Source organism: Gorilla gorilla, chromosome 23 (assembly GCF_029281585.2).
Source record: "Gorilla gorilla gorilla isolate KB3781 chromosome 23, NHGRI_mGorGor1-v2.1_pri, whole genome shotgun sequence".
NCBI classification, from domain to species: Eukaryota; Metazoa; Chordata; class Mammalia; order Primates; family Hominidae; genus Gorilla; species Gorilla gorilla.
Window position 1 is genome coordinate 21,413,324 of NC_086018.1, and position 22,159 is coordinate 21,435,482.

At 45.3% G+C, this 22,159-nt stretch overlaps 1 protein-coding gene and 1 pseudogene across 1 annotated transcript; both read left to right on the forward strand.

Moving 5' to 3' along the window:
- The first annotated feature begins 734 nt into the window (after positions 1–734).
- LOC101146535 (kelch-like protein 5) lies at positions 735–3,370 on the forward strand (annotated as a pseudogene).
- Positions 3,371–12,067: 8,697 nt separating this feature from the next.
- On the forward strand, positions 12,068–15,089 carry LOC101148081 (glutathione S-transferase theta-4). Its single transcript, XM_063705028.1, has 4 exons — positions 12,068–12,117; positions 12,295–12,445; positions 13,375–13,542; positions 14,892–15,089. The coding sequence occupies exons 1-4, from the start codon at positions 12,068–12,070 to the stop codon at positions 15,087–15,089; spliced, it is 567 nt and encodes a 188-aa protein (XP_063561098.1).
- Positions 15,090–22,159: the final 7,070 nt, after the last annotated feature.

A 22,159-nucleotide genomic window follows, 5' to 3' on the forward strand; every position in this document is an offset into this window, starting at 1 on the left:
TCGGTCAACGATGGACCGAATATACAATGGTGTCCCCATCAGATGATAATGCCGGTGAGCCACCACACCTGTCATCCTAGCACTTTGGTAGGCAGAGGCGGGTAGATCATTTGAGCCCAGGAGTTTGAGACCAGTCGGCAACATGGTGAAATCCTGTCTCTACAAAAAATACAAAATAAACCAGTCATGGTGATGCGCACCTGTAGTCCCAGCTACTTAGAAGGCTGAGGTGGGAGACTCACCTGAGCCCAGGAAAGTCAAGACTGCAATGAGCCATGATCGTGCTACTGCACTCCAGCCAGGGCAACAGAGTGAGATCCTGTCTCAAAAAAAAAAAAGAAAGAAAAAAAGATTATAATACCATATTTTTACTGTAGCTTTTCTATGTTTAGATATGTTTACATACAAAAATACTTATCATTGTGCGGGCTGGGTGGGCAGCCGATTGCGCAGTGCGGGGACTGATAGGCGAGCCAGTCCGGACCCCCATCCACTCAGTCACCCGCTCTGGGGCTACCTGAGGACTCTGACCACCCACCCCCCACTGCCTGGCGCCACCTGATGGAGCAAGATTGTCTAGCTTGGGGCCACCAACGCCGTAGATGAGGCTGCCAGGAAGGGGTTGGGGGCACACGAGCATCCCTCTCTGCCCTCGCCTCCCCAACTCCTCCACCCCGGCCTGCCGTGACTCCCTCCGGAGCCCGACGTGGACTTCCAGTAGTAGTCAGACATTATCATCCTGTCATATTATGGAGCCATGTTCATCATGAATTTTTCCAAGCCCTGAATTATGCCGAACAAACATTTAAAAAAATGGAAAACTGTTTGAGACATAAACAGTTGTGCGATGTAATTTTAGTTGCTAGTGATTGCAGAATTCCAGCTCACAGATTGGTGCTCTCCTCTGGCTCAGACTATTTTGCTGCCATGTTTACTAATGATGTCAGAGAAGCAAGACAAGAAGACATAAAAATGGAAGGTGTAGAACCAAATTCATCGTGGTCCTTGATCCAATATGCTTATACAACCCACCTTGAATTAAAAGAAGATAATACTGAGTGCCTGCTATCTACAGCTTGCCTTCTTCAGCTTTCACAGGCTGTAGAAGCATGTTGTAAGTTTTTGTTTGTTTGTTTGTTTGTTTGTTTTGAGACAGAGTTTCGCTCTGCCGCCCAGTGTAGATCTCAGCTCACTGCAACCTCCGCCTCTCAGGTTCAAGCAATTCTCCTACCTCAGCCTCACGAGTAGCTGGGATTATAGGTGCCTGCCACCACAACCAGGTACTTTTTTGTATTTTTAGTAGAGACGGGGTTTCACCATGTTAGCCAGGCTGGTCTCGAACTCCTGACCTCAGGTGATCCGCCTGCCCTGGCCTCCCAAAGTGCTGGGATTACAGGCGAGAGCCAGGGCACCAGGCCACATGCCATAAGTTTTTAATGAAACAGCTTCACCCATCCAGCTGTCTTGGAATTTGTTCTTTTGCTGATGCCTAAGGTTGTACAGATTTGCATAAAGTGGCTCACAATTATACTATTGAGCATTTCATGAAAGTAATCAGAAACCAGGAATTTGTATTATTACCAGCCAGCAAAATTGCAAAGTTCTTGACTAGTGATGACATGAACATTCCTGATGAGACAATATTGACTCCACTTCTTACTTGGGTCTGTCATGATTTGGAACAGAGATGGAAAGATCTAAGTAAACTTTTGGCTTATATTAGGCTACCTCTTCTTGCACCACAGTTCCTGGCAGACATGGAAAATAATGTACTTTTTTGGGATAATATAGAATGTCAGAAACTCATTATGGAAGCAATGAAGTACCATGTATTACCAGAGAGATGACCCACGTTACAAAGTCCTCAGGCAAAATCTAGGAAGTCAACTGTTGGTACATTATTTGCAGTTGGGAGAATGGATTCAACAAAAGGAGCAACAAGCATTGAAAAGTATGACCTCTGTACAAATACGTGAACTCCAGTAGCAAATATGAATGAGAGGAGGCTACAGTTTGGTGTCGCAGTGCTAGATGACAAACCGTATGTGGTTGGAGGAAGAGATGGACTGAAGACTTTGAATACTGTAGAGTGGTACAACCCCAAAACAAAAACAGGGAGTGTGGTGCCACCTATGTCCACACATAGACATGGCCTTGGTGTGGCTGTACTGGAAGGTCCCATGTATGCCAGCATGAGGGCTGGGGCCATCTGAACACAGCGGAAATTTGGGACCCTCAGGCTCGCCAGTGGAATTTTGTTGCCACTGTGTCTACTCCTAGGAGCACAGTTGATGTGGCAGTGCTAAGTGGAAAACTTAATGCAGTTGGTGGTCGTGATGCAAGTTCTTGTCTCAAATCAGTAGAATGTTTTGATCCTCATACTAGTGAGTGGACTGTTGGTAGAAGAGCTGAGGCAGGACTGGCTTGTCTGTCATAATGTAAAAGAGTCTTGAAAGATGTCCGGGGTCCACGGCCTAAAACCCCTCATGGCCTTTGGTACACCAAGCTCTGTGCCATAGGGTGGAAGGCTGCCCTGCCGCACCACAAATCTAAGCCCAGGGCATAAAACCCCGTGTGGCTTGGATGGAACCCAGGGCTCAGGGCATAAAACTCCTCATGGCCTCTGGAATGTGCACAGACTTGTTGGTTCCTTGCTTCTTACTCGTAAACATGTCCTCCATTATCTCAAGTAGCAGAGCATATTCTACATGCATCGAAGGAAGTGCTAAGCTGTCACAGCTACGCTTAATGCACCACTAGCTTTCTATCCCCACGTTCTCATGCCCTCACCTGTTTACCCTCACATCCTCACCACCTGCTTCTTTGTTTGATCACCAATAAATAGTGTGGGCTCCCAGAGCTCGGGGCCTTTGCAGCCTTCAATCTAGTGCTGGCCCCCTGGACCCACTTTATGCACTTTTAACTTATCTTTTCACATTCCTCTGACCCCGCCAGACTTTGTAGCCCCCACGGCCTGGTGTTAGGCCTGATCACCCCAACATGGACACTGTGTGCACGGATGTCAAAAAGGAGAGGTGGCATAGGAGTAACGACCCGGAGCGGACTGCTGTATGCTATAGGGGAACATGATGCTCTCACATCCAACTTGACTTCCAGACTCTCAGATTGTGTGGAGACATCTGATCCCAAAACAGACATGTGGACTACAGTAGAATCAATGAGCATCAGCAGAGATGCAGTGGAGGTCTGTTTACTTGTTGATAAGTTTTATGCTGTTGGGAGGTATGATGGACAGGCATACCTGAATACAGTGGAGGCTTATGATCCCCAGACAAAGAGTGGACCCGGGTTGCTCCACTGTGCCTAGGAAGAGCTGGAGCTTGTGCTGTGGCTGTAAAATTATAATTTAGTGCTCTGTTTTCTACATGAAGACACTCTCTTCCTTTATTAATTTAGTACAATTATTCTACCATCAATGGATGCATTTTTAGTAAACATGCATTGCCACAATCCTGGGCACAAAGTACCTGATCTCAAAGCAAAGATAGTAAAACAAGGGAGGAAGGAGTGGATGGACCAGAATTAATTGCTTTCATTTCTTAGTAAATGAAAACCTGCAGCTGGTGGATTGTGAACAAACATTCCTGATGTAACATATTAGGACAAATGCACTGCTCTGGAACATAGCCCAGTGCTAGCTGGGGATCTCATTTATTCAGCCAAGCACATCTTACTCACGTGGGTGGCAAGCCACCCAGGTGCTGAGGCAGGAGACTGAGGGCACGAGCTGTTCCAGTATAATAAAATATATAAAATAAGAATAGTTATACTAGATATAGATCTTAGATATGATTATATATATATATCATTAATCATTAGTTTGCAGCAATTATTCTTTATTCCAATATTATAATAATTCTTGCTCTACAATCATAACCTAGGAAAAACCAGGCCATACAGAGATAGGAGCTGAGGGAACATAGTGAGAAGTGACCAGAAGACAAGAGTGCGAGCTTTCTGTTATGCCCGGACAGGGCCACCAGAGGGCTCCTTTGTCTAGCAGTAGCACCAGCATCTGGGAAGATGCCCGTTGCCAAGCAGACCCTGGTCTAGCGGTAGCATCAGTGTCAAGGAAAAACACCCGCTACTTAGCAGACTGGGAAAGGGAGTCTCCCTTTCCCCGGGGGATTTTAGAGAAGCCTCTACTCCTCCACCTCTTGTGGAGGTTCTGACATCAGTCAGGCCCACCTGCAGTTATCTGGAGGCCTAACTGTCTCCCTGTGATGCTGTGCTTCAGTGGTCATGCTCCTAGTCCACCTTCATGTTCCATCCTGTACACCCGGCTCTGCCTTTTGGATAGCAGTAGCAAATTAGTGAAAGTACTAAAAGTCTCCAATAGCAGAAATAATGGTGTAAGCTCTCTCTCTCTCTTTCTCCTCTCTCTCTCTCTCTGCCTCGGCTGCCAGGGAGGGAGGACCCCCTGTCCAGTGGACACATGACCCACGTGACCTTACCTATCATTGGCGATGGCTCACACTCTTTACTCTGCCCCTTTGTCTTGTATCGAATAAATATCAACACAGCCTGGCATTTGGGGCCACTACTGGTTTCTGCATCTTGGTGGTAGTGGTCCCCCGGGCCCAGCTGTCTTTTCTCTTATCTCTTTGTCTTGTGTCTTTATTTCTACACTCTCTCATCTCCACACATGAGGAGAAAACTCACTGACCCTGTAGGGCTGGACCCTACATACTCATATCCAGATTTATTTTCTTACAGTGCAAACACACCAGATGGAACTTCTAAAATGTTGCTTTCTGTAAGTTTATCATCTATGAGTTGCAGTAATTTGTTTGTTTGCTTGTTTGTTTAACCACAATCACTATTTTAATGATATACTAAACATAATACTATTTAGTTTTTTCAGAAACATCAGCATTGTATGTGTGTTGGTTGTGGATTTTGTTTCTAAAATTGCCTTAGTCCAATAAATAAAGAAAAGCATTAAAGACTTAAAGCAATGATAACCAAATACAACCTTGATAAAATCTTTGAAGTCTATTTAAATATTCATTCCATTACATCTAGACTCACCAAAAACTGTATGTCATGATATTCTTAAGTTGAAGTTGAAACATGATGTTTCACATTAAATTTAAGATATGCAGCCGGGCGAGGTGGCTCATGCCTGTAATCTCAGCACTTTGGGAGGCCGAGGCAGATGGATCATGAGGTCAGGAGTTGGAGACCAGCCTGGCCAACATGGTGAAACCCCGTCTCTACTAAAAATATAAAAATTAGCTGGGCATGGTAGTGCACGCCTGTAATCCTAGCTATTCAGGAGGCTGAGGCAGGAGAATTTCTTGAACCCAGGAGGCAGAGGTTGCAGTGAGCTGAGATTGTGCCACTATGCTCTAGCCTGGGCGACAGAGCGAGACTCCATCTCAGGAAAAAATAAAATAAAAATAAATAAATTTAAGATATGCAAATTTATATAGAGAAAATAAATGTTATATACCCTATAATGTTATTTCACCTAATTAGTACTTAATTATATGGATTTATTTTATATTATAAAAGATGTTTTGATTTTTTCTTTTGATATTGACAACTTTGTTTGGATATTCTTATGCTGTCAAGGCTGCCCCTGCCTCCCCTGCCTTATTTCTTATGTTTTGCCACAGTTAACCCATTGTGCTTCTTTGTAATCAAACGGTTTGGGGAAGGGGGGAGAAGGGGCTTACTGAATGTCTAAAAAAACAAGTTTAAAGTGTTTGTTACCCAAAGTTTGGTGCATTTGTAAACTCTAATTACATATGTGAATGTTAATACTCTCAGTGAATTGTTATTGTTTGCAAAAATGCACTGGGCAGTAACATTTTGTGATAAATCCTACAATGCAAGATATAAGTAAAAGAAAATACTTATCATTGTGTTACACCGTGTACAGTATTCAGTATACTAACATGCTGTATGGGTTTGTAGCCTAGGAGCAGGTGGGCTACACAATATAGCCTAGGTGTGTAGTAGGCTATATCATCTAGGTCTGTGTAAGTACACTCTGTGATGTCTACACAACGACAAAAGTACCTAAAGATGCATTTCTCAGAATGCATCCCTGTCATTAAGCAATGCCTGACTGCACTGCTAACCACCTACACTGCCATCAAGTTGGGGAAAAGTCCTCCTGGATTCATGTGAATTACACCAAGGTAGACCCAGATCAGCACTCTGAGGACAACTGGAAGACCCTCCCTACAGGTGACCTTAAAGTAACGATTTCCCAGACAGGTTCCCAGGCCTCAGAAGCAGATGACATTTTAAAGTAGACAGCTTTCCTCAAGATCATGGATCAAGAAACTTCACTTCCACCTGTTTTCTCACATTGGGCCTCCTTGTCCAAAAAGCAAAAACCAAAAGAACTTCTTCCTTTTAATGAAGTCTCCTTTTTCTCTGGCCATTTATTAAAAAGCTGACTGGAAATTGCTTGTCTCAATCCTGTCCTCTGATTCTCTGTCTGATCCTACACTATGGGTTCTCTTTGAGGTGGTGTCTCATTCTTAGTAACCCTTACTGTTTTCTCAACAGGTCAAAAACAGAGCTGACACCCCGTTACACCAAGTCTCCAAATCTTGTCCACTTTAATTAATCTGATTACTGGTTATGTCAACATCTAGATCATGCAGAAGAACTTGAACCAATTTTCATTCCTGCCAATGCCAGGACTCGGTGGGCCAACTATGAAAACTGGGTATGTGACAGGGTGTGGCATCCACAACTGAGAAAACAACATCACTTTACTTCTTCTTTTGATGGATTAATTGGACATGGACAAACCTCTATGGAAGCTCAAGGTCTGTCCTGTGCTCAGGTAGTCATTAAATGAAGGAAATTTGCCAGGTATGGTGGCTCAAGCCTGTAATCTCAGCACTTTGGCAGGCAGAGGTGGGCAGATTGCTTAAGCTCAGGAGTTGAGACCAGCCTGAGCAACATGGTGAAACCCTATCTCTACACAAAACACACAAAAAATTAGTAGAGTGTGGTGGTGGGCACCTGTGGTCCCAGCTACTCAGGAGGCTGAGGTGGAAGAATCGCTTGAGCCCGGGAGGTGGAGAATGCAGTGAGCTGTGATCACACCACTGCACTTCAGCCTGGGCAACAGGGCAAGACCCTATCTTAAAAAAAAAAAGAAAATGTTCCCTTTGTTTTAAAAACAAGTATAGTGCTGAATGATTTATAGGTGACATAGCAAGATGATATTACAGTTGAATCCTGTGATTTGGTTCCACAGGTGGCATCCTCAAGCCTCTCATGAAGGTTATAGAAGGTTCTGGCACTGACTCTTATGGCACAAACACTTGTCATATCACTGGATGTTACAGTAAGCTCACAAGCCACCCTTGTATAACATGGGGTAGCCCATCTGCTCTCTTCATTAGACTGCCAAACACTAGACATGAAATACGGGTAGACCAAAAATCTGGACAAACTTGGTCACATAACAAAACCAAGCCACAGACATGTCAAGGCCAAACTGCAGGCCTCCTATATTAGATATTTTGCAACCCATTCTCCTACAGACTGACAAAGACACATGGAAGATGGATGTGTGCAGATGCCTACATGATAGGTGACAAGACACAAGCCCCCAACCTGGCGGGTCATGAGTTCCACTCTGAACTTATCTGTGAACAACATTGGTCTTTTTATCTTACGTGGCAACAGATTATATAAAGGTTCTCACCTAAATGGTCAGGTCAATGTAGAATTGGATACCCAACACCTTCTATCACCAGGTGTCACCTTAAATGCCAGCCAAATTACAAACTTGGGCTTTTTATACACAAAGTAATACTACATGAACATACTAGATATGACATCAGGGAAAACCCACTTGTGTGTTACAATTCTAAGTTATTTTCAGTATTGAGATCCTTTTTTCCAGGCGTTGGAAATTGTGTGACGGAAAGGGCAGTTCTAAATCTTTCCATAGTAATAGAACAAGAGTTCAATATTACTCTGCAAAAATTGGTAGCACTCGGCCGGGCACGGTGGCTCACTCCTGTAATCCCAGCACTTTGGGAGGCCGAGGCAGGTGGATCATGAGGTCACGAGATCGAGACCATCCTGGCTAACATGGTGAAACCCCGTCTCTCCTAAAAATACAAAAAATTAGCCAGGCGTGGTTGCAGGCACCTGTAGTCCCAGCTACTTGGGAGGCTGATGTCAGAGAACGGCCTGAATCCAGGAGGTGGAGGTTGCACTGAGCTGAGATCACGCCACTGCACTCCAGACTGGGCGACAGAGTGAGACTCCATCTCAAAAAAAAAAAAAAAAAAAAAAAAAAAATTGGTAGCACTCCAATTAGAAGTTAATAGTTTAGGAATTTATGGCCCAGGTAGGGGCAGTCTCTCTTGGATCAGCAAGTCCTCAGGATGTCAAAGCAGTCCGGGCGCGGTGATCCACACCTGTAATCCTAGCACCTTGGGAGACTGAGATGGGAGGCTCACTTGAGGCCAGCACTGGGCAACATGGCAAGACACCAGCTCTACAACAACAACAACAACAAAAATTAAAAATTAGATGGGTGTGGTGGTACATGCCTGTAGTCCCAGCTGCTCAGGAGGCTAAGGCAGGAGGATCACTCGAGCCCAGAAGGTCAAGGCTGCAGTGAGCTATAACTGCACCACCAACTCCAGCCTTGGTGACAGAGCGAGACCCTGTCTCAAAAAACAAAACAAAATGTATGAATGAACCAAGGAAATCAATCAACCATAATAAAAATTTTAATTAAAAGTAATGGCAAACCAGGCGTTGTGGCTCACGCCTGTAATCTCAGCACTTTGGGAGGCCAAGGCAAGTGGATCACTTGAGGCCAGGAGTTCAAGACCAGCCTGGCCAACATGGTGAAATCCTGTCTTTACTAAAAATACAAAGATTAGCTGGGCATGGTGGCCTGCACCTGTACTCCCAGCTACTTGGGAGGTTAAAGCAGGAGAATCGCTTGAACCCAGGAGCTGGAGGTTGCAGTGAGGTGAGATTGTGCCACTGCACTCCAGCCTGGGTGACAGAGTGAGACCCTGTCTCAAATAAATAAATAAATAAACAAATAATAAATAAATAAATAAATAAAATAAAAGTAATGGCAAAAACCACGATTACTTTTGGACTAACCTAATATAATTGCACCACTGCACTCCAGCCTGGCAGAGTGAGACCCCGTCTCTACAAAAATGTAAAATAAACTTAAAAAATGTCAAAGCATGATAAAGTACAGGACGTAAAGACAATGATTAATCTAACACCCATCACTCCAATCTTTGCCTCTGTTCTGGCATTCCCCTATGTGTCTTCGCATCACCCTCCTTCTGGGTGACTCCTTTATGTTGTATTTTTTTGTTTGGTTTGTTTTTTTGTTTGTTTGTTTTGAGACAGAGTCTTGCTCTGTTGCCCAGGCTGGAGTGTAGTGGTGTGATCTTGGCTCACTGCTACCTCTGCCTCCCAGGTTCGTGCCTCAGCCTCCCGAGTAGTCGGGATTACAGGCATGCGCCACCATGCCCTGCTAATTTTTGTATTTTTAGTAGAGACGGGGTTTTGCCATGTTGGCCAGGCTGGTCTCAGACTCCTGGCTCAAGTGACCTGCCCACCTCAGCCTCCTAAAGTGTTGGGACTACAGGCATGAGCCACCGCGCCCGGCCACCCCACTCATTTTGAATGTAAGTAGATTACCAATTCTGAAATGGGTTTTGAGCAGTAGCAACATTGACACAAATTTATAATATTTTCAAGAAGATACTTCCTTCAATATGTAAAATGCAACAGATATCATTTGCAATCATACATATGTACATATATACATACACACATATAATACATATATCTCACCATGGAATAAGTCTGAGCTGAAACATGCATTACTTAAAAAAGAAAAAACTTATAGACAGGATCTTGCTCTGTCATCCAGGCTGAAGTACAGTGGCACGATTGTGGCTCACTGCAGCCTCGACCTCCTGGGCTCAAGTGATCCTCCACCTCAGCCTCCCAAGTAGCTGGGACTACAGGCATAAGCTACCTCGCCTGGCCTGCATGACCTTTATGAAGAATGTCATAGAAAGTTTTAGAAAGCGATTAAAGTTCACCTAAACAAGCGGGGATCTATGCTGTATGCCATGCTATTATTGGGGAGGAAAAAAATTCTCCTCTACATTCTTAGGGTCTCTGGAGATCTGGGCCTAAGAATAAAACTGAAATAAGACAGATTAACAGAAGAAAATCATTTAAGTTTTGCTAAATTTTCAGTGTACATGGGTACTTTCACAAGAGAATGAAGGCCTAAAGAAGTCACTAAAGTAGAAAAAGTTTCTATCCTTTAAAAAGAAAAACAGTTTTTTTTTAAGACAAGGTCGGGCATGGTGGCTCATGCCTGTAATCCCAGCACTTTGGGGGGCCAAGGCGGGCAGATCACGAGGGCAGGAGATCGAGACCATTCTGGCTAACTCGGTGAAACCCCGTCTCTACTAAAAACACAAAAAAATTAGCCGGGTGTGGTGGCGGGCACCTGTAGTCCCAGCTACTCGGGAGGCTGAGGCAGGAGAATGGCATGAATCTGGGAGGTGGAGCTTGCAGTGAGCAGAGATCGTGCCACTACACTCTAGCCTGGGTGACAGAGCAAGACTCTGCCTCAAAAAAAAAAAAAAAGACAAGACAAAGCGGTTTGGATTATAGGCAGTAAATTGTGGAGAAGGGAGTAGGACATACATGCGGGGCAAAATTAGAAGATAAGGATTATTTTTAGTCATGTGTTTATACAGATCCATTGGAACCTTGATTCACAGTCACTTGTGATGACAATGTTCTTCTCTTCCTGGTAAAGGGAGGGTGCTTTCTTATGGGAAAGTGTGTGGCCTATTCTTAGGTAGAGAAGGGCAGGTCAGAGAGTCTTTCCTGCATGTGCTATTTCTCAAGTGCCTTCAACTCAAAATAATTAATACTCCAAAGCAGCATATTTGGGGTGACATGTCTTTAATTCCTTCATTTCCCCTGCTGCAGACTTTCCTAGAAGTTTCAGATATTCAAAGCTGAGTTGGTGGCTATGGAGATAAGAGCCAGATTCATAACGAGGGATCTACAAACGGGGATAAGAACATAGATAAGAATAGGAATGAATAAGCTGAAAGGAACAGGTCTGAGCACATTTCCCCATATCCTATTAAACACACATCCCATTGCTGGGACAAGGTCAGTACAGCAGAATGAATGCACCTCTTTTGTTTGATGGAGAGTGTTTAGCTTGTTCTTTAACAGGTGCAGCTTAGGCACTATTTGTCCCAATGGATTTACACAGACCAGCCTTATCCACCAATGATCACACAAACTCCTCCTTTTGAGGCTGTCAGTGTGTCCAGGGTGCAACAATTTTGGAATACAGCAGAAGCTAAGCTATTAACTTCTTTTGTTGTTGTTGCTGTTGTTGTTTTGAGACAGAATCTCGCTTTGTTGAGTGCAGGCTGGAGTGCAGTGGTGCGATCATGGCTCACTGCATCCCTGGCCTCCTGGGCTCAAGTGATCCTCCCATCTCAGCCCTCAGAGTAGCTGGAACTACTAGTACACCCTGCTAATTTTTAAACTTTTTGTAGAGACAGTCTCACTATGTTGTCTAGTCTGGCCTCGAACTTCTGGGCTCAAGTGATCCTCCCTCCTCAGCCTTCCAAAGTGCTGGGATTAGAGGCCTCAGCCACCATGCCCAGATTGCTTTGACATCTTGAGGCCTTACTGATTCAAGAGAGACTGTCCCTCCCTGGGCGCTAATTCCTACAGAGAATAAATGATTTGCTTATGGTGTGCCTTTGATGGGCCAATCAACCGATTCATATCTCCAACATAACTTTACCAGCCACCTTCCAGCAGGTTCCTGCCCCAAATCACTCCAGGGACAGGTACCAGGTAACAAGGGTCCACTCCTATAACCCAGAGCCCATCACAGTTATTGAAACTAGCCAGTCCTAAGTCTGTTTACTCTGTCTTGCCTTCTTGCAAAAAACACAGAAAACCCTTTGTCCACCTTTTGCCCTCACTCATTCTGCCACCTGACTGACCCTGGTGCTTCCCCATGGCCCTGCATGGTGTGGCATGTCCCCCCTATCATCTTGGGAACTGTGAGTAACAAACTATCTTTTAAATGGCTATCACCTCTCATCTGTGGCCTCACCAGACCTGAATAAAGCCAAAATCCCGGGTACATTTTAAACAAGTCTACAAGTCAAGGAATGCCGGGGTGGTTGATGTAGTGGCACTCAGGAAGGCAAGGGCAGTGCCCCTGACCGGCCCCTTCTGCAGCGTGGCCATCCTCTACTGCCTGTGCCGCAAGTACAGCGCACCAACACACTGGTACCCACCAGACCTGCACACACGTGCCCATGTGGAGGAGTTCATGGCTTGGCAACACACGGCCTTTCAGCTGCCCATGAAGAAGATAGTCTGGCTCAAGGTGAGCAGGGCCACTTCTGGGGCTTGGGGACACGGGCACAAGGGAGTCAGGAAGGCTGGAGGCCAGTTCTGGCCCTGCTGACTGCCGGTGAACTCAAGTAAGTCTCCCTCCCTCTCTGGGCCTCATTTCCTCAGCTCCTTCTCCTGCCTGCCTCACAGAGCTGTCAGGAGTGTGGACTGAAACAATGGGCATGAAAGAGTCTTATTAGGGCGAGGGGAAGGGCATACAGGAGGGGCTGATGTGACTCACCCAGGACAGCATTAGAGGCATTTCATTCTGAACTAGAGAATCTCAGCATCAAAAGGCCTATAGAAGGCCGGGTACGGTGGCTCACAACTGTAATCCCAATACTTTGGGAGGCCGAGGCGGGCGGATCACTTGAGGTCAGGAGTTCAAGACCTACCTGTCCAACATTGTGAAACACCGTCTCTACTAAAAATACAAAATTATCAGCTGGGTGTGGTGATGGGCACCTGTAATCCCAGCTACTCAGGAGGCTGAGGCAGGAGAATTGCTTGAACCCAGGAGGTGGAGTTGGCAGTGAGCCAAGATTGTGCCACTGCACTCCACTCCACTCCTCAGCCAGGAGTGAGACTCCATCTCAAAAAACAAAAGCAAAAAAGAGTAAAGGCCTATAGAAAACTGGAAGATGACAAATAACCAGTACATGTGTCCCTACTTCAAATTCTATGCCTGTGACCGGCATCACTAATCAATCACAGGACTTATGCCTGCTGAGCTCCCCAAATCCTTGTGAACACATGGTTCCCGGCAACTTCCACCAATCAGAACTGCTAAAAGAGGTAAAACTACTTTATGTCCTGAGAAGTGTTCAATATCTATCCAGCAGACAAGAGTACAGAGACCTGGCAGGGCAGGTGGCCCTGGAGAGCAGCCTCCTCTTCCCTCCTCTTCCCAACCCTGGCCAGTTGCTGATAACAGGGGAGGAAGTTTCAGCTGAGAAGATGGAGCATGCAGTGGAAGAGGTGAAGAGCAGCCTGCAGCTCTTCAAGGAGAAGTTTCTGCAGGATAAGATGTTCATCACCGGGAACCAAATCTCACTGGCTGACTTGGTGGCCGTGGTGGAGATGATGCAGGTGTGGGGTGGGTTGGAGGAGGGTTAGACCCCGGGCAGAGGTAGGACTCCTCTGTGACCAATGGGGCCGTCACTTGAGGATAGGCTGGTGAGGTGGGAAAGGTAGGCAGAGCTGCCATGGGGGCTGCAGGATCCAGGTCTGGGGGCCTGGACTCAATCTAGGGGCAACAGGAAGCACAGAATGTTATGAATCAGGAAGGATCACAGTTCTCCACACTTGACAAAGATTCTTCGGTGTGGGAGGAACTGGAGGGTGAGCCTGGGATAGAGAAGAACACTGCATTTCCTGCTCAATCCACCAGCATCCCAGATACCTCCTCCTCTTGCTCGACTCTCCAGGAAATGTTCACTGGCTTCCTGGGTGTCCTTCTGGCCCTGCCTCTTTCCCAGAGCTCCAGACAGACAGCTCTGGAGGACAGCTCTCGTGGCTGGGTCTGAGGGGCATCCACTGTGCATTTGGAGGCACACCTGAGTGTGGGGCATTTATGTGGCCTCTACATGCAGGGGAGGGTGACCAGTTCTGCTTGTCAAGACACTGGCCAGGGTCTCAACTGGCCATCCTGCACACCAGCTAGGGCACTGCACACTGACCAAAGAGACTAATTTGCATATCAGCCAGAGATATGCCCGGGAGGAGGGACCTGGGGTCCTGGTGGATTGACCAGAAAATGCAGTGTTCTTTTCCTTATGGCAGAGATCTCTGGCCGATATGAAAATTAGTCTCTTTGGTCTGTTTGCAGGGCAGACCACACCAGGAAAAATCATTCTGGCCTGCCCCAAGGGTTCAGCCATATGCTTCATCCCCACCCCTTACATTTCACCCACACCCATCCCTTCTTGGGCTTCCCAAAGATCTTGGGTGCAAACCAAACTACAGGGTAGACTCTTAGTGAGCCAGCCAAACTGCAGGGTAGACTGCCTGCCAGGTCTCCCATCCTAGCCCCTGAACTTGATCACAGTGAGAGGCTAAACATGGAGGAAAAAAACCTGAGTTCTCTCCCTCATCCGCATATACACACCTGGGATAAGGGGTTTCCCTGGAAGAAGGCAGGATTCATGTGAGGTCACAGGCTGGAGAAGTGGGAGGTGCCTGGGCCAGGAGCCCTCTCAGTGTGGTTCAGAAGGCTTGGAGCAAGAAGACCAGTGACTAAGGACCCTGAGGGATTCTGGATCCTCCATCCCCACCTACATCTATTACATAGTCTGTGACCCCTTGCTCAGGCCTTGGGGGTCAGCAGCCTAATTCTTTGCATAGGTAGATGTTGGGCGCATGGGCCTGAGGCTGTGGGAGAGGACCCGGGTGGGGCTGGTCCCCAGGCTGACCACATCTTCGTCTTTGTCTATCCACAGCCCATGGCAGCCAACTATAATGTCTTCCTCAACAGCTCCAAGCTAGCTGAGTGGCGTATGCGGGTGGAGCTGAATATCGGCTCTGGCCTCTTTAGGGAGGCCCATGATCGACTAATGCAGTTGGCCGACTGGGATTTTTCAACATTGGATTCAATGGTCAAGGAGAATATTTCTGAGTTGCTGAAGAAGAGCCGGTGACCCTAGGCGCAGCCTGTCCCGCAGGGCCTGGCTGGCTTAGCAATCTGAGCCACCTTCCTTGAAGGAAATGCTAAAAAAAAAAAAAAAAACTGTTCTTTGCCTAATAAAGAACTGGAACAACCATCACAGCTGCTGAGCAGCAGACAGTTGGCGTATGCATAGGGTCTGACGTGGCAGTGGGTGGTGGTTACAGATCCTTCCAGTTCCCAAAAAGAATTTTAAAAGTAAAGGGTTAAATATGGTTACATTGTGAGTAATAATAGTTGGTGACTTCAATACCCCACTTTCAGTAATAGAAAAACTACAGAAGACCATCAAGGAAATAGGGGACTTGAAAAGCACTGTAAACCAATCGCACACACTAGACATGAACAGAACGTTCCACCCGACAGGAGCAGAATAAGCATTCTTCTAAAGAGCACATGGAATATTCTCCAGTATAGAGCATATATTTGGTCCTAAGTCTCAAATTTAAGATGATTGAAATCACACAAAGTATGTTCTCTGGACACAGTGGAATAAAGTCAAAAATCAAGAACAGAAGGAAAACTAGAAAATTCACAAGCACATAGAAATTAAACAGCACACTCTTAAACAACCAATGGGTTAAAGGCGAAATCACAAGGGACATCAAAAAGTATCTTGAGCGAATAAAAATGAAAACACAACATGCCCAGATTTATAGGATGCAGCAGAAGCAGTGCTAAGAGCAAAATTTATAGCTGTAAACACATAAGTTAAAGAAGAACGATCTTGAATCAATAACCTAACTTTACACCTTAAGGAACTAGAAAAATAAGAGCAAACTCAACCCAACACCAGTAGAAAACAGGAAATAATAAAGATTAGAATGGAGATAAATGAAATAGAAAATAGAAAAGCAATAAAATCAATAAAACCAAAAATTGGATCTTTGCAAAGATCAACAAAATTGGCAAACCTTTACTTAGAATAGCCAAGTGAAAAAAATAAGGGTCAAATTATTCACCAAGAAAGAAAGTGGAGGCTGGGTGCAATGGCTCACACCTATAATCCCAGCACTTTGGAAAGCAGAGGCAGAAGGATCCCTTGAGGGCAGGAGATTGAGACCAGCCTGGGTAACACAACGAGACTTTTTTCTAAAAAATATATATTTTTTAAAAATTAGCTGGGTGTGGTGGTGCATGCCTGTAGTCTTAGCTAACTGGGTGGCTGAGGTGGGAGGATCACTCGAGTCCAAGAGTTCAAGGTTACATTGAGCTATGATTGCACCACTGCACTCCAGCCTGGGCAACAAAGAAGAACCTTATCTCAAAAAACAAACAAAAACAAAAATGAAGAAACTAAATGGAAACCAGAAAGAAAGAAAATGGAGACATCACATTGGTCATAGAGAAATACAAAAGTTTAGAAAGAAATACTATGAATAATTATATGTGGACAATTTAGACAACCTAGATGAAATGGGAAAATTTTAGAAACATACAATCTACCAAAACTGACTTAAGAAGAAAGATAAAATTGTAATAGACCGGTAACAAATAAAGAGATTAAAATATTAATTATTTTAAAAAATTCCACAAAGAAAAGCCCAGGACCAGATTTCTTCACTGGTGAATTCAACCAAAAGCTTGAAGAACTAACACAAAGCCTTCACAAACTCTTCCAAAAAAATAGAACAGGAAGAAATATTTTTCAACTCATACTATGAGGCCAGAATTACTCTGATACCAAAGACAGAAAAAGACATTACAAGAAAATAAAGTTACAAAGCAATATCCTTATAAATATAGATGTAAAAATCCTCAGCAAAATATTAGCAAATCAAATCCAGCAGCATATTAAAAGGATCATACACCTTGACCAGGTAGGATTTATCCCAGGAGTACAAATGCGGTTCAACATACAAAAATCAATCAATGTAGCATACCATGTTAATAGAAAGTCACATGATCATCCTAATGCAGAGAAGGCATTTGACAAAATCTAACATCCTTTTACGATAAAATTACTCAGCAGATGAAGACGAGAAAGGAACTTCCTCAACTTGACAAAAAGCATCTATGAAGAACCTATAACTAACACCACACTTCACTCATTGTGAAAGATCAAGCGTTTCCCCCCTAAGATCAGGAACAGGACAAGAATGTTCATTCACACTACTTCTACTTATTAGGGCAATTAGGCAAGAAAAAGGAACAAGGTGGAATCTAGATCAGAAAGAAAGAAGTAAAACCATTTCTATTCACAGATGACATTATAGGAATTCTTAAGGAACTCACTTAAAAACCATTAGAGCTAATAAACAAGTTCAAGGCTGGGCACGGTGGCTCATGCCTGTAATCCCAGCACTTTGGGAGGCTGAGGCAGGCAGATCGTGAGGTCAGGAGTTTGAGACTGGCCTGTCCAATATGGTGAAACCCCGTCTCTACTAAAAATACAAAAATTAGCTGGGCGTGGTGGCGCATGCCTGTAGTCCCAGCTACTCGGGAGGTGGAGGCAGGAGAATCACTAGAGCCCAGGAGGTGGAGGTTGCAGTGTGCCAAGATTGTGCCACTGCTCTCCAGCCTGGGTGACCGACTGAGACTCCATCTCTATAAAATAAAATAAGTTCAGCAAGGTTGCAGGATACAAGATTAATACACAAAAATCAGTAGTATACATTTGCAATAAAGGATCAAAAACAAAATTAAAACCACACTTCCATTTATAATACCATCAAAAAGAATAAAATAGTTAGAATAAATTTAACCAAAGAAAAGCAACACTTCAACACAGCAAACTACAATGTGCTGTTGAAAGAAATTAAAGAAGCGCCACCAAGCAATCTGACCTGAGAAAACATGCAGGTTCAACAGAATGAGTCCTGCTCTTCAGCAAGCACCCGTCTTGTGTTCAAGCTGGGTCTATGAGGCAAGTTTGGCAACATAGACATGGACATGCAACCAAATCTGTAATGTAGAAAAGGCCAAGGGAAGGTGGATCAATCATTGGAAACATTCAACAATCCATGGAAGAAATGTAAAAAATAGAATCTCAGGGTCTGATGAAGTTGGAATATCACTCTTCTATGTATTTCGGTTGGAATTTGTTGAATGATTGGATACAGTAAAAGTATAGGGAATTATTAGGTAGCATTAAATGTGTAATAAATGTAAAGAGAGGGAGCAAGTGCATACAAGGAAGTGTACGCTACTGGGTTTCTGTTGAATTGTTCATGGAAGACCATCAGCAGTTCAATTCCAAAAGCTTGTCTTAAGAGTAGCTGGGTGTGGTGGCGTATGCCTGTAATCCCAGCTACTCAGGAGGCTGAGGCAGGAGAATCGCTTGAATCCGGGAAGCAGAGATTGCAGTGAGCCAAGATTGCACCACTGTACTCCAGCCTGGTGACAGAGCGATACTCTGACTCAAAAAAAAAAAAAAACTTGTCTTGAGGGACTACACCAGGCTTAACAGCTACAAACATCATGGAGGAAGGTGTCTGCCCATTAGAAGCCCAGAGCCCAGAGGGACAGACTAGAGCAAATCCTCTCCCTCATTGGAGCTAGATGGGAACACAAATCTATCTGATAACTAACATGCAATTTTACTTCTCTTACCTTGTTTAATCCTCACAAGCACCCTGATGAGTAGTAGTATTATCCCCATTTTGAAGATGAAGAAACAAGTTCTTCAAGGGGAAAGGATCCTCAGAGTAGCATATGAATAAGAGGCAGAACCAGAGTCAGGACCTATATCTTGTCTTCTCCTTCCTAAAACTAGAAAAGTACCCACAACCAGGCAATGCTTTTGGTGCAGAGGAAGCAGTAGTGAACAAAATAGGCAAAAATGTCTGCCTTTAGTGCTCACATTGTTGTGGAGAAAGACAAACAATAAGCACAGCAGAGAAGTAAAAATTAGAATGTTTTGCTAAAAAGTCCATAAAATTGAATATTATTCAGCCATAAGAAGGGATGAAGTACCGTTATATGCTACAACATGGATGAACCTTGACAACATTATGCTAAATGAAAGAAGCCAGTCATAAAAGGCCACATATTTCATTATTCCGTTTGAATGAAATCTCCAGAATAGGCAGCTACTTCCTATCCACAGAGGTAGAAAGTAGATGAATGGTAGCCAGGGGCTAGGGGAAGAGGGAAAATGGGGAGTGACTCTTTATTGGGTACAGAATTTCTTTTTGGGTGATGAAAATGATCTAGAATTAGATAACTGTGATGGTGACAAAACTTTGTTAATATACTAAAAACCACTGAATTGGCTTTAAACCAATTGGATTTTAAAGTATACTTTGAAAGGGTGGATATTATGGTATGGGAATTATATCTCATGAAAATATGATTACATTGTTCAAAAGCATAGGGAAGCAGCTACAAAAAATATGAATCATAAATTGTGGCTCTTTTTATTCTGAAGTGTAGAAATTGAACATTATATTTCAAAATATAAAACAAAAACAAAGAAAGCTAAAAGCCCTTCCATTTGGCCATCTTGGAGTAAGACCTACCACAGTCCAGTGCCTTTTACTCAGCCCCACAGCCTAGCCTATTGTTTACATGAAACCCTGTAGCTTCCACCCCTGTTTGACTGTTGGGTGTAAAGTTATGAGTGACCATATTGGGGGAAGGGAGGAAAACTCCCCATAAACGTGTATCCTGGGGGCCTGAGGAGGGACGATGGCCCAGGTATCAGAACATGATATACCTACTTGTCCTTATCTCCTTGTCCACACATAAGGCTTGGAAGGCAGCCATGTTTTATATCACGTCATTGCCAACCAATGAGCTGATTGGCTTCTTCAACAAGAGCCTAGGTAGAGATTGGTGTCTAGAGGAGCCCATCAGATTCTAGAGAATCAGGCCTTTGGCAGTGGAAACTCCCCTGGGAGGATGCCATAGGGTCCTCAGGGTCAGACACAGACAGAAGGAGACATTGGGACAGAGAGAAGAGGCAAGAAAAAAACATACCTTGCAGTCTGTGAGGAACAGAGTGGCCCCCAGGGGCCTCCAGCCCAGGTTCTGGATCTAAGCTCCTCAAAGTTTAAGGTGCATTTGGATCACCTGAGGATCTTATGAAAATACAGACTCTGTCTGATTCAGTAGGTCTGGGTTTGGGGGTGGGAGCCTGTTAGTATATTTCTAACAAGCTCCCAGGCAAGGCTGCTGCTGCTGCTGATCTAATGACCACAGTCTGAGGCTGGACAGAGTGGCTCACACCTGTAATCCCAACACTGGGAGGACAAGGCAGGAGGGTCTCTTGAGGCTAGAACTTTGAGACCAGCCTGGGCAACACAGCAGGACCTCGTCTCTAAAAAACAAGAGAGAAGAAGAAGAAAAAGGAAACAACAAGAAGACTCAACTAGAGTAGGAAGCAGTTAGGCCACATATCTCTTCAATGGAGAAAAGAGCTTTTTCTTGAGTAAATTGGAGTGTACCCATGTTCCTTGTCAATGACGGTAACTTTAAATGTCAAGAATGTGAGAGAGGCCAGGGGTGGTGGATCACACCTATAATCCCAGCACTTTGGGAGGCTGAGGTGGGAGGATCACTTGAGCCAAGGAATTCGAGAGCACCCTGGGAAACAAAGTGCGACCCCGTCTCTACAAAGTCAAAAAATTAGCCCAGATTGGTGGCATGCGCATGTGGTCTGAGCTACATGGCAGGGTGAGGCAGAAGGATTGTTTGAGCCCAGGTCGAGGCTGCAGTAAGCTAAGTTTGTACCACTGCACTCACTCCAGCCTGGGCAACAGCAGGACTCTGTCTCGAAAAAAAAAAAAAAAAAAAAAGAATAGTAGAGACCAGGGGAAGGTGTGGCCCTGGGGTAGGGGCTGGGAGACTGGAGAACAACTGTTAGTGGTCCCATCACTGCCCAGAGCAGACAGTGCCCTGTCCACCCTCATGAGATCTTTGAACTCCTTGGACAGGACTGGCTATAAATGAAAATGTGGGGACCCTTATTTTTAAATTGTTAAGAATGTTAAGATGGCAACAGCAAAGCTTTAAACCAAGCGCATGGCCCTTCTGCGTTGTAGGCCCACAAGGCCGACACTGTTATTCACATCCTTGTATGGTCCCCTCCCCTGGAGCGTGGCTGGGGCCTGTGCTCTACTGCTTGGAAGCAAGGCTTATCCCTAAGCCTTATTTTCGGGAAGGTAGATTTGAGAGCTACTATCCCACATCCTTGCTTGGTGCCCTGTGAATAAATCTTTTCTCTTTTGCAAAACTCGTGTGATGGTGATTAATTTACTGTGCAATGCCAGGCACTGTTGGAAACCTCTGGATAGGCCTCACAGGGCCTCAGCCGTCTGGGGTAGGCATTAGCTAGAGTGTAACAAATATGACCCCAGCAACTGGGGAGGGAGAGCTCATTCCTTCATGAGGTGTGGGGCTGGCAGCCCCGCAGGCAGTCAGCCACCCTTCCTCTCTGGCCTCCGTCCTGGGCACTGGGCCCAGGCCCTGGGCAAGGAGGCTGCTGCACCTCCTTTCTCCTCTTCCTTTTTTTTTTTTGAGACGGGGTATGGCTCTGTCGCCCAGGCTGGAGTGCAGTGGCGTGAGCTCGGCTCACTGCAAGCTCCGCCTCCCGGGTTCACGCCATTCTCCTGCCTCAGCCTCCCGAGTAGCTGGGACTACAGGCGCCCGCCACCGCGCCCGGCTAATTTTTTATGTTTTTAGTGGAGACGGGTTTCACCGTTTTAGCCAGGATGGTCTCGATCTCCTGACATCGTGATCCGCCCCCCTCGGTCTCCCAAAGTGCTGGGATTACAGGCGTGAGCCAGCGCGCCCGGCCTCTCCTCTTCCCTTTTAGTGGGAAATATACCTGCAGCCTAGATTCCCAGAAAGGGATGGTGAGAGAGCAGACACGCCACTGATTGACCCAAAGTTCTCGGAGCCAAGGGATGAGTGAAGAGGGCGTCGCCGGACTCGGGGCTCCTGGTGAGGTGCACCGCTACAGGCTCGGTGACCCAGCAGTTCCTGCTCAACCCTCACCTACCGCCAGCCGTTCCTGTCCGCCGCCTCCAACCAGCCATTCCTGCCCGCAGTTCCTGTTCCCGGGCCTGTCCCCGGGTTTGTCCCCAGGGCCCGTCCCCTAGG

Bases quoted from the DNA above. Each gene is read 5' to 3' on its own strand.
- LOC101148081 (XM_063705028.1), top strand. From the start codon at position 12,068: ATGGCCCTGCATGGTGTGGCATGTCCCCCCTATCATCTTGGGAACTGT. The intron at 12,118-12,294 runs GTAACAAACTAT...CCCCTTCTGCAG, and splicing joins TATCATCTTGGGAACTGTGA to CGTGGCCATCCTCTACTGCC. The intron at 13,543-14,891 runs GTGTGGGGTGGG...GTCTATCCACAG, and splicing joins CCGTGGTGGAGATGATGCAG to CCCATGGCAGCCAACTATAA.